The sequence below is a fragment of the Balaenoptera ricei genome, chromosome 13 (genome assembly GCF_028023285.1).
Source record: "Balaenoptera ricei isolate mBalRic1 chromosome 13, mBalRic1.hap2, whole genome shotgun sequence".
Lineage (NCBI taxonomy): Eukaryota > Metazoa > Chordata > Mammalia > Artiodactyla > Balaenopteridae > Balaenoptera > Balaenoptera ricei.
Genome location: NC_082651.1, coordinates 48301610 through 48316986, shown reverse-complemented (window position 1 = coordinate 48316986; position 15377 = coordinate 48301610). Strand labels below are relative to the sequence as shown.

Below are 15377 nucleotides of genomic sequence, written 5' to 3'. Positions count from 1 at the left end.
ATTGGTGTTCCCTCTGCCTAAATGCTCTTCTCCTAAGTAGCCACTCCCTTCAGATCTTTACTCAAATACCACCTTCCCAGCGGGGCTTTCTGTTGCTCTATTTAATACTGCAAACACTCCGCACACCCACACACATCACACATGACGCTCTGTATCGACGTTCTGTATCTCCCTTTTCTGCTTTATTTGTCCCTCAGCACTGCTCACTACCATACTATGTCTTTTAATTTTCATGTTCATTTCCATCTTCCCCACCAGAATGTAAACCCCATGAAGGCAGGGTTTTGTTTTGTTTTGTTGTTTCCTGCTACATCACCCAGTGTTAGGGCTTGTTGCACAGTGGATATTCAAATATCCGCTGTAAGAATGTGTGGGTAAAATTCTGAGGGCATGGCCTTAGAGTATACTTATATAGGAGTAATTCTGAAAGCGGGAGTGGGAGATAGAGTAATACAGTTCAGTTATGTAGTATTTTGGTGATCTGATTTGCTACATGGTTAATGCTTAGAACACAAAAACCAAAGAATGGATCACAGATCTTTCAGCCAGTGGTCTCTAAAGTGGGGTAGCATAAGATGATCGCCTGGGATGAGGGGCCAACATGTTGGAATTATATTTTTTTTATAAAGTTAAAGAAATAATGGATGGACTTTCACTGGTGCCCTCACTCAGTCTATGTGTCAGAAGGTCATGCATCACACATGGTTCTTGGGGCACTCTTCTGAAGGAAGAGTGGAGTGGGAGTACTCATGTTAGATGTAATTATATATTTACATGATTATTTATTCCTATCCTGTTTCACATGTACTAGAAGATTTTTATATCATGAAAGTAAGCAATCACAGCTTCGAGAAGATAACATGATGAAAGACTCCTCTTTCTAGATATCTACCCTGTCTTGCTTCATGACCCTAACATTTTAGATGAAGGGAAATTTAATTCACTGTACAATGTAAGGAACATTTAGATATTAAGATCACTTTGATAAAAGAATTGAGCCATAAAGATTGTCCTTCTTGAGAGTGCATTTAGGAGACCTAAATACAACTTCTTCTCTTTGGCCAGAATACTGACATGCCCTTAATACAACTGAATAAGTAAAAGTATTCCGTTAGGCATTGGCAAAATGAAAGAATTAATAATTAAAATGCTTGAACAGAAAAAGTATGACTAAAGATTTAAATTACCTGAGTTTTCAAAACTTAAATTTGATAGAAAGTGAACCAGATTTTTCTTAGTTGGTAGGAGGAAATTCAGGCACCTCGGGAAGAACATGAACCTTTTATGATCACTGAGGCACTATTAAACGGTCTAGTACGCAACTTGCTACAAGCCATCTCTCCAGCAGGGCTTAACTTAGAAAAAGGCCTCAATTATTCAACCACTAAAGAAGTTCCTCTATTGATAAGTAAGAGATGCTTTCCCAAGAGAACCAGAGATTTAAAGTGTTACATTAAATGCAAACTCCTCATCTATTTCAAGTGAATATTTTTGGAGTGTGGACTAGATTTGTCCACAAGTTTTCACTTCTGGTTTCCCATTCTCAGTTATGCAAAAATGAACTCACAAAGGCAAATTCAAATATCTATTTTGAAAAGTATTTACTCAGTTTGAATAAATTAATTGCAAATAAAAATCAGCTACAATATATAGCCTGAATAGAAATGACTAGAACAAATACAACACAGGACTTGATTTCCTTGCATTAGTCACAAAGCATGTGACAATCTAGAAAACTTCAAAATCAATTATACTTCTTTGAAAAAGGAGTAACAGCAGTTACTGATACATCACAACTAGTCAACTTATAATACAAAGTTTCCTGACATGCATTTCCTGAGTGAACCCAAATGATTTTTTAAAACAAGGAAATTTTGACAAGTTGAAGTAAAGTAAAATAGTTCATGGCTTCTAAGCAACAGGTTTTGTTTTTTAAAAACCAAAAGAAAATTCAGAACAGCACTGTAATAGGATAAATTAAAGCTGTGCTACCACATACAAAATTTTGCTAGAGTCAATTAAGTATAATACAATTTTTCGAACTAAAAGAAAACAAAAGATTAAAAAAATGATTCTGTCTAATCTAAAAGTGTACTGATTTCTACAAGTGTCACAAAGGGTTTGATGTAGTGCAACTGTCTATACTTTCCTTGTGGTGTGTTAAAAAAAAAGGGGGGGGTGGGGGGAGGGGAGAAGAAATGTTTTCTTGCTTCTGAAAGCAAAGAACTTACTGGAATTAGAGAATAAACTGACCATGCAAGTATGTCCCTCCATTTGGCTGTCACTGGTGCTCATTTGCCAACCAAGCATTTCCTTGAGTCACACTGTGGCAACTGTCCTTTTAGGATTCAAGCCCACAGTTAAGGCTGGTCTGTTAGATTAAAAAAAAAGAGCACTGTTGTCATTCAACCCTTTATATCTCTCTAAATTTCTTACCTGAATAAGTCCAAATACAGGATAGTTAATTAAGCATTTCTTTTTCTAAAAGCAAATCAAGTCGCTCTCCTTTCTTGTTATTTATGCTTTTTCTCATGGGAATGATTTTTTTTCTAGAAACAGTGAACAGATGAACCACAGTTTATATCTAAAAAATAAACTTGCCAAATGTTGCTGATACTAAAAACAGATTAGTTATCATGGGAGAAAAACAGATAATCTAGATTAAATTGCATATTCAAAGGAGCATGTGAAATGTTTCTTAGCATTAAGTTTTTGTTATAGTACTACACATGGGAGAAACATTGAGGAAAAAAAATCTTTCCTGATTATCTTCAATGTGGTTAAAAACAAACACCTCTTACATAATGGTAATTAATATGAATTTGTTTTTACAAAGTATTCTAATTTACCAAATTTCATATTTAGATGGGGGTGGGGAGAGAGGCTCTCTTGTCCTTCTTCCTAACTTTGCAAATCCTTGAGCTATGCTTGCTAAACTACCATTCACACCAAGAGTGTGAGACCATCGTTACCATGCTGCTCTACCAAGAACATTCTAAGATATTTTCTATAATAAAGATAAATAGAAAAAAAGTTAATATACATGTTGCTGTATTTTACAATGTTTGCAACAAACTGTAAACTAACATAGTTTGAACCAACAGTATCCTCAGTTATACAAAACAATTTTTCAACACTGAGGATGGGTGATTCAAAACACTAAAATGAAGGCATCAAATTAGACTATGTCTTTTTCTCCTCAAAATATATTTTCAAAACTCAGAATTCAGAAGTCTGGTACTTTCGGAAATTCCTTTGCTTGAGTTTCCCAGATTTTTGCTCAGAAATTGCTACTATTTATTATAAATGTTTAAAAAAATTACTCATCTTAATGCAAATGACCAGAGCAGAAAAACTGTGATGTGGACAACAGGTTGGAAAACCCAAATCACTTAGCTTATAAATGTATAATGTAGTCCTGGAGGACAACGGTCTGTTAGTCTAGAGGTCCTTGGAAAATAAGTCTGATGTAGCCTTGTTCACCAGCCAACTGATGTGCACAGAAGGGACAGGCTGCATGAAAAGTATGAGTACCATGTGGAAGCGGGATCTGGGACCAGTAGGCAGTTGTCTTTTCTGAACACACATGCCCACACGGGCTAAACGCATGGGTTGGAGGGCCGGCGTCCACATAAAATCCAGCTTCACATCCAAGCCACAGAGGGACATAGGGACCAACAGACCTACACATAGGACATTCACGATCTTTTCCATCACGTTCTTCTTTGTTTCCCCAGTTATGATAGCCATGCACATGGCCGCAGTTCAGATACACCCATGGTTGCTTTTCATCAACAACATCTTTCCTCTTCATACTAGGAAATGCTAGTGTGTTGAACCCTACAGGGCACTGAGGTCGTGCTGCATTGATTTCCTGTCTTAAAGCTTCTAAATGCTTCACGGTAGGAGTGTGGGAAAGGCCTTCTGCAGTACGCCACAGCAATGTTGCACCACAGAGGTCAATTAATGAGCCATCTTGTAACTGATTGGTTTCAATTTCCACCTAGAGGAAACAAGAATCAAAAAAACACATTCACCACTGAGTTTTGGATTTTTACCTAAGAGTTTCGGTCTTACGTGCTCCTTACTCAAGAATCAAGATTTCCTCTGGTTGTTTATTTAAGAAACTCGAATGGCAGTCATGAAAAAGATGGGTTTGAAAATCAAGGATAAAATATTGAGCAGTAACTTACCTCTTTTCAGCTTTAGAGTAAAGACAATTTATGATTAAAACATCTGGCTGATCAGTAAGTTTAATATTTCCAATTTGGTAAATATGTTGGTCAAAGATATACAGATACAAGTAGAAAATACACAGAGTGCTATTTAAATTGGGAAAGCTTAGGTTTTAAAATATATTAACATAATATAAAAGAAGAATAAATTTTTAGAGTGTTCTAATTGAAACATTAAGATATTATCCTCCTGGTATAGTATTTGGTAGTCAGCACTTGATAGCCATACTTGGTACTCTGTGTCAGCAAAAGATTTAATAGTTTTTGGGAATATGTAATGCACTCAGTCCAACTCACCCTATGCGTTTACTGCTGTTAAATAAGAAGCTACATCTCAGTACTTACCATTTTCCCTCGCTGCTGAGCTGATCTGGTTTCACGCAGGCTGAATACATTTCCACACACTGATATTTCTCTCCATATTCCAGGCTTGGAGTCTTCTGTGAACCCATTGCGTGGATGCATAACAAGAACGCCATTGGTGGTCAAGCCATCCATCTGTCCATCTGATGTCTTCCATTTGGCAGCCTTCTCCTAGTAGGAAAAATAGTGAGCTTCTGTTTATTTGTAATTGGGAAATAGAAGTGGTTATAAAATGCAACATTTAGGAAAAAAGCTTTTTACCCCAAGAAAGATGTTTTTTGATGAGTCAAATCCTGCAGCATAAATCCGTGCTGTAAAGGGGGGATTCCGTTCACATATGATTCTACAGGCAAATCTTGATATGGTGCTTTGCACTGACTGTGTATCAGAATTACTTTGACTTCCAGGAACTGTGTCAGTTACTACAAAGTCAATGGGACTTTCAGTCGACCGACCAATCTAAGGGAAAAACAAATATCTGTAAACCTATTCAAAGGAACACAATGGAAAATCCACTCAAGAAAGGCACAAACAGTAAAGTGAAATCATTAAGCCTCTGAAATTTCTAATGCTCAAACTTATCATACTTAACTCTGGGGCATCTATACCCTTGAAAACCAATCTGTCACATTTCCTCTGATGTAGTAATCACTTAGAGCAATAAAATTTAGTAGGAACTTACAACCCAGAATATATGAAACCCTCAGGGAATGAAGAGTTTAGGATGGCTGAGATTTCTAGGTGGCTGCAGATTTTAATTTTAACCCCTTTGGACAGAAATATGTCTACCATGTATTACTCTAGTTTCCTTAACAGAGTATAATGAACATAAAAGTAAATCTTTTATGATGACTCCAGGACATTACACTATGAATACCATTTATATTAAGCTGAACTGCACTGATGTCTTCAGGTGCTATAAAAGTATAAAGGAACGCTGATCCTTATGTTAAAGGTTTACAAAGCCGTGCTTTGAGGTCTTATGTATAATTCACAGGATTCTTGTGTCTCTTCTGTCAGGTTGTCAGCTACCATTTATTGCTGTTGGGCATATTTGCCTCTAGCAGCATACCCCTCCTCTAACTAGTTACTCTAATTCTGCCATGGGTTGAGAAATCAAAATAACCAAACTTCAAAGAACAGTATTTCAAAAGGTTCCTAGTGATGGCCTAAGGGATTCTCCAGGGAGCAGGGAAAAGTGCATGGACTTTGTGGCATTTATCTTATATGCTTAGGTGTCCTTTTTGTTTTCTTCCTCGTTCTTGGCCATATTTCAGAGAGACAAGGTTCTTAGAACGAAGTTCTGCTGGGTGAGGTGTCAGTGAATTAAACATCTTCAAAGGTCTAGCAAGTATAAATTAATTTCATTTTGGAAGATGAATGTTGAAAAGAAAAAAGGAAATCAGTGGAAGAGATGACAAAAGTGACAAATGTCACAGAGTTTTAAAGTAAACATTTAGAAGTCAGTTCATTAATGTCTGTTATAAAGTAGTATCATAAAAAATTAAAGAATACCGTTACTAAGAAAAAATATTGACCCTTTACAAAGATGACGACTCTTAAGTCATTCTTTACATAGTTGAGCTTTAAGAATTCCTTATATCAGCACACTTTTAGATAAAATTCTTCAGTGTTTTTATCCTGCCACCAAGTACAAAGTCTTTATTTAGTTTGGATAGTGTTAGGGGGAAATTTGTTGGTTAAAAAATGTAACATTGGATGTCCCTTTATTTTTAAGAATATGATATCCAAAGAAAATGGTCTCAGACCTTTGGAACTAAAAATATTTCTACTGTTCTAAAAAATTCAGCATTCCATTAAAAGGATGTGGGGGAGAGTGACTTTAAGAAATACTTTGTTACTGACTACAGCAAAGACACCTCCAGGCCTTATTCATCTTCATTTAATTCTTGTAAAATAAAGAAAAACTGAAAAGTCATTGGGACTACAAGTATAAGAACAACATTATTAGGTACTTTATGTCCCATTTGTTTCAAAAAAGCACAAGGCCTTACAAAACCCAATATTAAGGGAGAAGATATCATGAATTTTGCTTACGTCTTTGGGTTTAGCTTTTCCATCATCTATCAATTTATAAAACCATCAGCACTGGATTGGTACAAAGAATGAGAGAAATAAAAACTGTTATCGCCAATAGCTTTGACCAAATATGTGCTGAGAAGCAAGTTTGACTCCACATATATGATGTGAACAGTTAGAAACTGCCTGTAGTTTCAGTTGCCTAGAGAGGAAGGTGACAAGTAATAGCAAAAAAAAAAATCATAAATGTGTACAAAATATCTCTTGGTTCCTTTTTTTAGATAATAATAGCTAATAATTATTATAGCTACTAATATTAATAGCTAAGTGTTTACCAGGTACCCGGCACAGTTCTGAGGACTTTATAGGTATTAACACATTTAAGCCTCCTAATAGTCACCTGAGGGAAGTTCTATTATCTGCACTTTATAGGAGGAAACGGAGGCAGAGAGTAACTAAGTAATGTTTACCAGGAATTCTGATTTCAGAGCCCATCTTTTAACCATGCTACATGGACTTCTATATATGGGGTTTAGAAATCAATATATATTTTAATGAAATGCACTAAAATATGACAAATCTTAATCAGACCACAGCAAAAGTCACTTACAACAGGTTTTTAACTTAAAAAAAAAAAATGTAGATGTTACAATACCTGAAACATATCAGTGTTGCTGTCATGAGTATATTCAACCACCACCGTCTGGGCCCGAGACAAGGTGTATGATATGCTATGCTGGTCCTTGTTGCTTATTGCCTAAGGAAGGAAAGATCAATAGCAAAAATTAGCAGGTAGGTCAATCAAAATAGATAATCTTTTCATTAAAAAAAAAAAAAGGTCATCTATTTATTATGTGTGTAACATATCTTCCCCCTGAAATTTAGGGTAGAGATTAATAACTCTCCCGTAACCTCGGCTGTGACAGTGGTTTCTTAGGTTAAGTGGGATGCGGAAGAATCCAGGCAGACCTCATTTTATTATGCTTCACAGATATTGCGTTTTTTTTTTTTACAAACTGAAGGTTTGTGCCAACTCTGCACTGTCAGATGACGGTTAGCATTTTTTAGCAATAAAGTATTTTTAAATTAACGTATATACATTATTTTTTTAGACATAATGCTATTATTGCACACTTACTAGAATACAGCATAGTGTAAACATAACTTTTATATGCACTGGGAAACCAAAAAAATTTGTTGTGATTTGCTTTATTGTGGTGGTCTAGAACTGAACCCAAAATATATCTGAGGTATGTCTGTACACTGAAGCAATTATAGAGTAAGAACATAAATTCACTGTATAAAAACATTATACAATCTGAGTCTCCATTATAAGTATTTTAAATTATAAGGTAATCGAAACCAAATCCCAGGTAGAAACTGAAAGCAGTACTCAGTAGTGCTCTGATAAGGAGAAAATACAAAATCTTGCAAGATAAGAGGAATCTTATTTTTAAAGTAACTCAAAGAGGTTTAAAGTTAACAAATAAGCAGAGATAATTGGTTTTCCTAGCCATTCTGTGACTCTATAGATGACAAATATTTGCCATATGCGGGGCTAGATACAGAAAAATTCATAGAATGATTAAGCATACCAAAGGAAATGGATACAATGCTTATGACTGTACTTCTGACTTATGCCAAACTAAAAACATTGCTAAAAAGAACTTTTCAGTTTTGTTTTCAGGCGTTTTCTATGTATATGAGTTGACGATAATAGCAGAGGGGGAAAAACCTGCACAAAGGAAGTGGAAACAGGTTGCATAGAAGGAAAACAGAAAGACATAGAAGAATGATTATAGGCAGCAAAGAGGCTAAATGAAAAAACTTTCTTAATTAGAACTTTGGCATTATAAAATTTTACTTGGTTTCAATTTGTAGCTAATCTGTAATAGATAAAGCCTTAAAACCACAGTTTAAAGATAATTAAGATCATGAAATTTTCAAATATACAAAGAGAATAAATAAACACCTGGGTACTAACTACCCAGCTTTATCATTCTTACTAATGCCATTTTTTGCTTCTGATTTTTTAAAAGAAATTAAACTGCAGATATAATGAAGGCTGCTTACATGTCCTTCCCTACTCCCCTCTCTCTGTGGAGGTACTGAATCTCAAGAATGCAGTGTAGGTCACTCCCATGCACATGCTTAACATGTTTTACTACACATTTATGTGTTCATAAACATTACAAAATGGTGTTAAAGGTTTAAAAACCTATAATTATTTTAACTCAGCATTAAGCAGCTGATTTTTCAATGAAAGAATTGCTCAGTATTTTGGAAGTTAATTCTTAATGGCTAAAGGGATTTAAAAACGCAGGTTTTGTGTACTTTGAGATTGTTAGGCCCTGGTTTTTTTCTGTTGTTTGTTTGTTTTTTAAACTATTAGACCTACTCTTAGATTGAGAATAAGAACTATGTCAAGTTCTCACTGGACTGGAAGGCAGGGTTTAACCACTCATCCCAGATGACTGCCAGACTAAACAATTAGTTTTCTTCATGACCTCATTACCACATCCTTCCAAAATTGAAAGAGGAAAATGTCAATTTTTGACCCCTAAGATTCTTGTTGCCTAGTAAAGATGAAAAGGAGCCAACAATGAAAACATTAGGAGCATGACAGTAAAAATATGAAGAAAAGTACAGAATAGGAAATTACAGAAGTAAGGATCAGAAAGATTTCTGATAGTGGGTCTCAACCAGAGGTAATATTAGCTGTGTAAGGGGCATTTGGAAATACGTAGGTGCAAGTTTTGGCTGTCACAATGATTTGAGGGCTTAAGTGGCATTTAGTGGCTGAGGACCAAGAATATTAAATATCCTACAACATGTAGGACAGTCCTGCATAAAGAAGAATTGGCACACCCAAAATGTCAAGAGCACTTCTGTGGGGAAATACTGGAAAGAAGCTCCTCAGATTGGATCAATAAGCCTTCCACTCCACCACCTGCTTATTATTTATCAGTACATCCCTTCTCTGCAAAGGAGCAGAAAGAAACACCTAAAAGAAACTGTCCCTTTTCTACATTCACTGGTTCTCGAACAGTAAAAGAGGAAGACTACTCAAGGCATGAGAACTCTTGTTTAGACACCACACTGGATATAAAACAAAGCCAAAAATCCAACTGACTTCAGGGACCAGAGCTGTGACCTAGAGCAAGGCACTGTATGCCAATTTCTCTCTCTTTTATTAAACCTACAAAAATATACCTCAGATGGTGTAATATTAACGTACATTCTGGGGCTGCTTAGCTAAAGATATAGATACTTCCAGAAGTCAAAGAACTCTTTGTAATTTTTATTCACTCACCACAGTATCAAATTCAGTCTGTTATAAAATTGGAAGTAGAGGAATTCACAGGAAATGTAAAGATCTGAAATTCCCCCTTATTGTCTAGGAAAAGCCCAAGGGTCCTGAAATGGTGGCCCAGCTTCTTGAGATCTTGGTTGGGAAATAAAAAGGGGGTGAGAAGCATTAAATAGTCCAGGAGATTGAGAAGTTATATTATAGACACAATTGGGTATTTGCTTTCATAGCTTTGATTCAATTTAATAATTATTGAGGTCTACTGTGTTCAAGGCAGTATGCTAAAAGCCATGACGATCATAAAACAAAAAATAAATAAAAACAAGAGCATCCATAGGATCTTTAGTTAAAAAAATCACCCCATCCAAACATGCTTCTAGTACCTGAATACAAATATTATGAACCACATTCCCTGCCCAGCCCAGGCGGGGTCTCTCTGGTAATAGCAGGACGCCCTACTTCTCAGGGGAGTTTCACAATTCCAAATACTACATAAAGCCCCGGCCCCACCCCACCCCACCTTTTTAATAAGAAAAAGGATTTATTCCCTTCTAATTTCCACCCACCGATGCCAGTTTGTCATAAAAAAAAAAAAAAGTCCTATGCTCTTCCAGATGGCAGTTCTTCAGATATCCTATCTCCAAAGCGTCTTCTCCCACCCAAACAAAAGGAAACTTCTGGTACAGAATGTGAAGGGAATGCTAGAGAATATAAACAGCAAGTACAAGTCTTTCAATTTCTCCAAGTTAATTTATTTAGTTTTTATTTTTTGGTTTTTTTTTTTTTTTTTTTTTACCTTTGCAGCCTGAGGAGTACAAGCAATATGCACAGTGCTGGGCTTCACCCCATTTGCCTTAGGTCTTTTAAACAAAGCAAACCTACTTTTCCTCCTTCCTCTATCGCCGTTTGGGAGAGACCCATTATACCTGATGGAGGAGAAAAAAGTTTAGGGGATCTCATGTAAGAACCACACAATTCTAAAACAAATGTTTTACACTTCGTCTTAGAGGATCAATCCCCAATTCATTATGTATTAGCAGATTATACGTGTCTGGAATTAACTTCTAGCAATTGCTGATCCTCAGACCAGCTGCCTGAGTGTGAAACAAAATGAGATTCATTCTGGTGACATTCGAAGTCACAGAGAAGCACCTTTTGGATTACACACAGCTGTGAATTATCTATATTTTCCTTCCCTCTTTTATTCAAGATAATCAAGAGCTGATTAATGGCATATCTGACTTCATATGACTCATTCTTTTTTTTAAAAAGGTGAGTTTGCATGTGCTAATACAACCTTTAAAAGTACAATATAATCTCCTTTAACTATGAACCAAACACTTTATTAATAGCTGAACTTCTGAAATAAGGAATTTTTAGATTTAAGTCTCAGCTACTTGTATACACACTCACATTCACATGATGTCAGCAAAACCTGCCTGACTGAGTGTAACTAAGTGGTAGTTAAACATACTTTTGTTGTTCAGACCTTATGACCATTTCTCCATGATAGCATATATATGCCCTAAAGCTAAGCCAAGGAAGCAAGGACTGAACTAATAGGAAAAAAGTTCAAAACATTTGGGTGTTTACTATGTACTAGGCACTAGTGGGTTCTATTCCACACATCACCTCACTTAATCCATTCTCATAAAAACTGCGAGACTGGCACCACTAGCCACTGTTACAGGTTAGGAATTAAGTTATCCCTCAGAGGAATTAAGCTCCTCAGAGGCTCAGAGGAATTAAGTTATTTCCTGAAGGTCACACAAGTGACACTGGCAAAGCTAGAACTGGAATCCAGGTGTTTGTCATTCTTTTTTCATTCTTTACTGCACCGTTGTGGCATGAACGGTAGCTTAATAATCACCTCTCTTCATGTACTATCTTCTTACCGCCCGACAAAAATCTTTGGTTTGATGGTTTCTTATTTACAGTTGGTTAATCTGGGGGAAAATGAGGCAAGGAACGGGGACAGTTTTGAGGGTGGAGGAGAATGTACTTGTAAAATGGCCTACGTTAGTGTCTGACAAGGAAGGGAAGGGAGTTTACTCAAAGACTGTCAGATACAGAAATTACACTGAACCTTTATAAAATGTAACACACTCTGACTCTACTGGAGAAAACCCCTGCTGGAAGTTCAGAGTGGCGTCTGACAGCTAATGCATGAAGTCTGCTGTTCTAGGCTGTGCTGGCCCCAGCCCACCCACTGTGGGCTCCTCACTGCCCCTCACTACTGTCCACCCAGAGCTTGCCTTGTTCCTCTTCTGGACATATGCTCTCTATTCCCACACTGTGTTCCTGCAGCTCAGAGCTCTTTTTAAAAAAGCAACAGCATGAAACTGACAACCTTATGTAGCTTGACTTCTCCTTCCAGAGGGTTGAGAAGAAGCATTATTTGCATTTTAAGATACCAAGTGCCAGGTACAGAGACAACTACTACTGATAAGATTAACTGAGAAACTGCTGGGCTAAAAGACCCAGTTTAAACCATATACTAAATTTTAAATTCTAAGTCTTCAAATGACTCAAATTTCCTGAAGAATTTAACTCTGAATAGTTTTTGGTGGTTAAAAGCTGTTTGTCATTAATACATCAAAATCTATGTGATTTGAAATTGTAATATTGTAGTTACTATATTGTTTACAATCTTTTAAATTGTTTTTGAGAAAAAACCTGCTTTTTTATCTCAAAGGGCCTTAGATGATCTTGTCTACCTGTCATTTTACAGAAGAGGAAACTAAGGCCCAGAATGGTTAACTGACTTGCCTAAGGCCATACAGCTAGCAGTGTTGGAATAAGCACTGGAATCCAGGATTCCTGGCTTCCACTCAAGCTTAGTAATGCCATATTATCTCCCCAGTTTTTCTTACTTTCTTATCTGAAACAATGGACATATTCTCACTTAAAGAAGAATTTGCACCAAACTGATTCTAAAACATGTTGTAATGTCTAGAGCTGCTTTTTAGGCAGCAGAGAAACAGCAGGGGGAAAGTAAATTTCACAATTTCTAGTTTCTGAGATCTCTAGTAAACAGACTAACATTGTGTCTCCATTTTGACAGCTGTGGCAAGTTTAGATTGAATAAACTGAAATAATGGAATCATCTATTCCTCAATCACAGATTGTATCTGTGTCAGTTGAATGGATGAGATTACTTTTGAAGTAAACAAGTAGCAAGGTCCTGGCTGCCTCAGAGGGGAAAGGAATAAATAAATACTAACCCACACGAAATGACCTAAGCAGAGAGGGGATTTTTGGTAAAGTAGCTGAGGCAAATTTTCTAAAAGAAGGGACAGGAAAGACAAATGGACTGGCTATGTGACTTTAGACAAATACCACTTTTACTTCATCTTTAAGGTTTGTCCTTTCTAGGGGTGAGGGTGAGGCAGAGTTTATGTAGCATTTGAGTACTTATAAAAGATGATAATAAAATGAGAATTAAAAGAGTTTCTTGATTTGGTAATACTATTCTATAGCTTTAAATACTCTTTGGAAATCGGTAGGATATAAATTCTAAAAAAGGTACTTTTAACCTAGATGTTCAAGTTACCATATATCATTCAATTATATGCTCATCAGATGGAGAAACCTTACCCTAAGACAATGAGTTCACCGTATTTTACTGGTGCTTTGGATGGATGATTTTCTTGATCAGGAGAAAACATGAGCTTGGCTGTTTTTCTCAAATCTCTGTTCACTGATCAGGAGCCTTGGGACACCTTTTGCATTATTTCCTAGAGGGGAAAAGTTTTCATTAATAATTTGAACAATGAATTTCAGTTTAAATAAAGATGTTCTTTTCTAGCAGTCCTTGTGAGCACAATATTATGTAAAGTATCACATAATATATAAAGTATGTGACATTTTCCCCAATAATGGTTATATATTTGATATAACCGTTTAAATACATTAAAAATGTAAATTTAGCAACTTCTGGTTCCAGGAAGATGAAGTAGACATTATTTTCCCTACTATTTCTGGTAATTATAACTAAAAACCCTGGACATTATATATAATACATAAGACGACTCTGAAAAGTAGAGAGAAGGCAGAATAGTTAGGGGCCTCCGGGTCCAAGGAACAACTCAGTGGTGAGTTCTTTGGGTTTTCTTTTTGCCTAATATAATCCCACACTTGGAGCTGAAGAATCTAGCAACCTGGAAATGCCAACTGGCAGACAGAAAAACAAACAAACACCTGACAAATGTCTGGCCTCTTTAATCAAAGGAACAAGAAAATGGCAGCCTTAGCAAGACAGAAAACTTTTGACAATAACTGCTCTACTGCAGCCAACACCACAGAAAACACTGTGACCCTACCACCACCCTCACCAGCAAGGCCTGAGTGGGGAGCCCAGACTTCTACCTCATGAGGCCATAATGAGGCGGCCTGACCTCCCCTGGCCCTGCCCCTGCCAAAGGTAGTGTCAGAGCAGGTCAAGTAGAAAGCCAGCACTTCCACCCTGTTGGCTAGTAACATGCCCCCTCCTCTGCCCTAGTGGTGTCAGTGGAGACCACGGGGAATGGTCTAGAGCTGGACTTCCATCCTGGACTAGGCAGGATCTCCTTCCCTCAGGTGTCAATGGAGGCTGAGGAGGGAATCTGGACTTCCATGTCCACCTGGCAGTAACAAAGAGGCTCCCCCTCTTCCCCTGACAGAGCATGGATAATATCCAGTGTCAGAACTTAATACAAAAATGTCCAGGTTTCAAAAAAAACCCACTTATTATATCAAGAACTAGACAGAATTAAAACAATGCAAAAAGATAATCAACAGATGCCAAAACTTAGATGACATAGACGTGAGAATTATCTAACAAAGATTTTAAACCAGTCATGATAAAAATGCTTCAGTAATCAATTACAAACAAGTTTGGGATAGACAAACAAACAAACAAAAAAATATAAAGTCTCTGCAAAGAAACAGAAGATATATAAAGCTCACTGGATGGGCTCAACCCAGAATGGAAGGAATGTAGTAAAGGATCAGTGAACTGGAAGACAGAAAGTACCCAGTGTGACCAACAGAGAGAGAAATAGACTGGAAAACAAAAAACAACAACAAAAAAAACAGAGCCTCATGGACCTGTGGGGCTACAGCAAAAGATCTAATATTTGTATCACCAGAGTCCAGAATGAAAGGAGAAAGAGTGGAGCTGAAAAAGTACTCAAAGAAATAATGACTGAAACTCACCAAATTTGAAAAGAGAAACAAAACCACAGATTCAGGAAGCTGAACAAACCCCACACAGGATAAAACTAAAGAAATCTATGCCAAGACACCTCATAATTAAACTTTTGAAAACTAAAAAAGAAATTTTCTTAAAAGCAGTCAGAGAAAAACTACACCTTACCTATGGGGAAAAAACAATTAGAATGACAATTAATTTTTCACCAGAAACTATAGAAGCCAGAAGAAAGTGGCCC

The 15377-nt window shown here is 36.6% G+C and overlaps 1 protein-coding gene across 7 annotated transcripts in view; it reads right to left on the bottom strand.

Annotated features, from left to right (window-relative positions):
- Positions 1–1584: 1584 nt before the first annotated feature.
- The window catches only part of PELI1 (pellino E3 ubiquitin protein ligase 1), a 96224-nt gene continuing 82431 nt past the window's right edge, over positions 1585–15377 (bottom strand). For 6 of the 7 annotated variants that reach the window (XM_059943208.1, XM_059943206.1, XM_059943205.1 and 3 more), the window contains 6 exons: positions 13546–13685; positions 10745–10874; positions 7294–7395; positions 4860–5057; positions 4581–4769; positions 1585–4003 (listed from right to left, as the gene is read on the bottom strand). In XM_059943208.1, the coding sequence (XP_059799191.1) occupies positions 3437–4003; positions 4581–4769; positions 4860–5057; positions 7294–7395; positions 10745–10874; positions 13546–13616 (1257 nt within the window). In that variant the 5' untranslated portion in view covers positions 13617–13685 and the 3' untranslated portion in view covers positions 1585–3436. The remainder of the gene's footprint in view (positions 4004–4580; positions 4770–4859; positions 5058–7293; positions 7396–10744; positions 10875–13545; positions 13686–15377) is intronic. The other variant, XM_059943210.1, reaches the window with a different exon arrangement.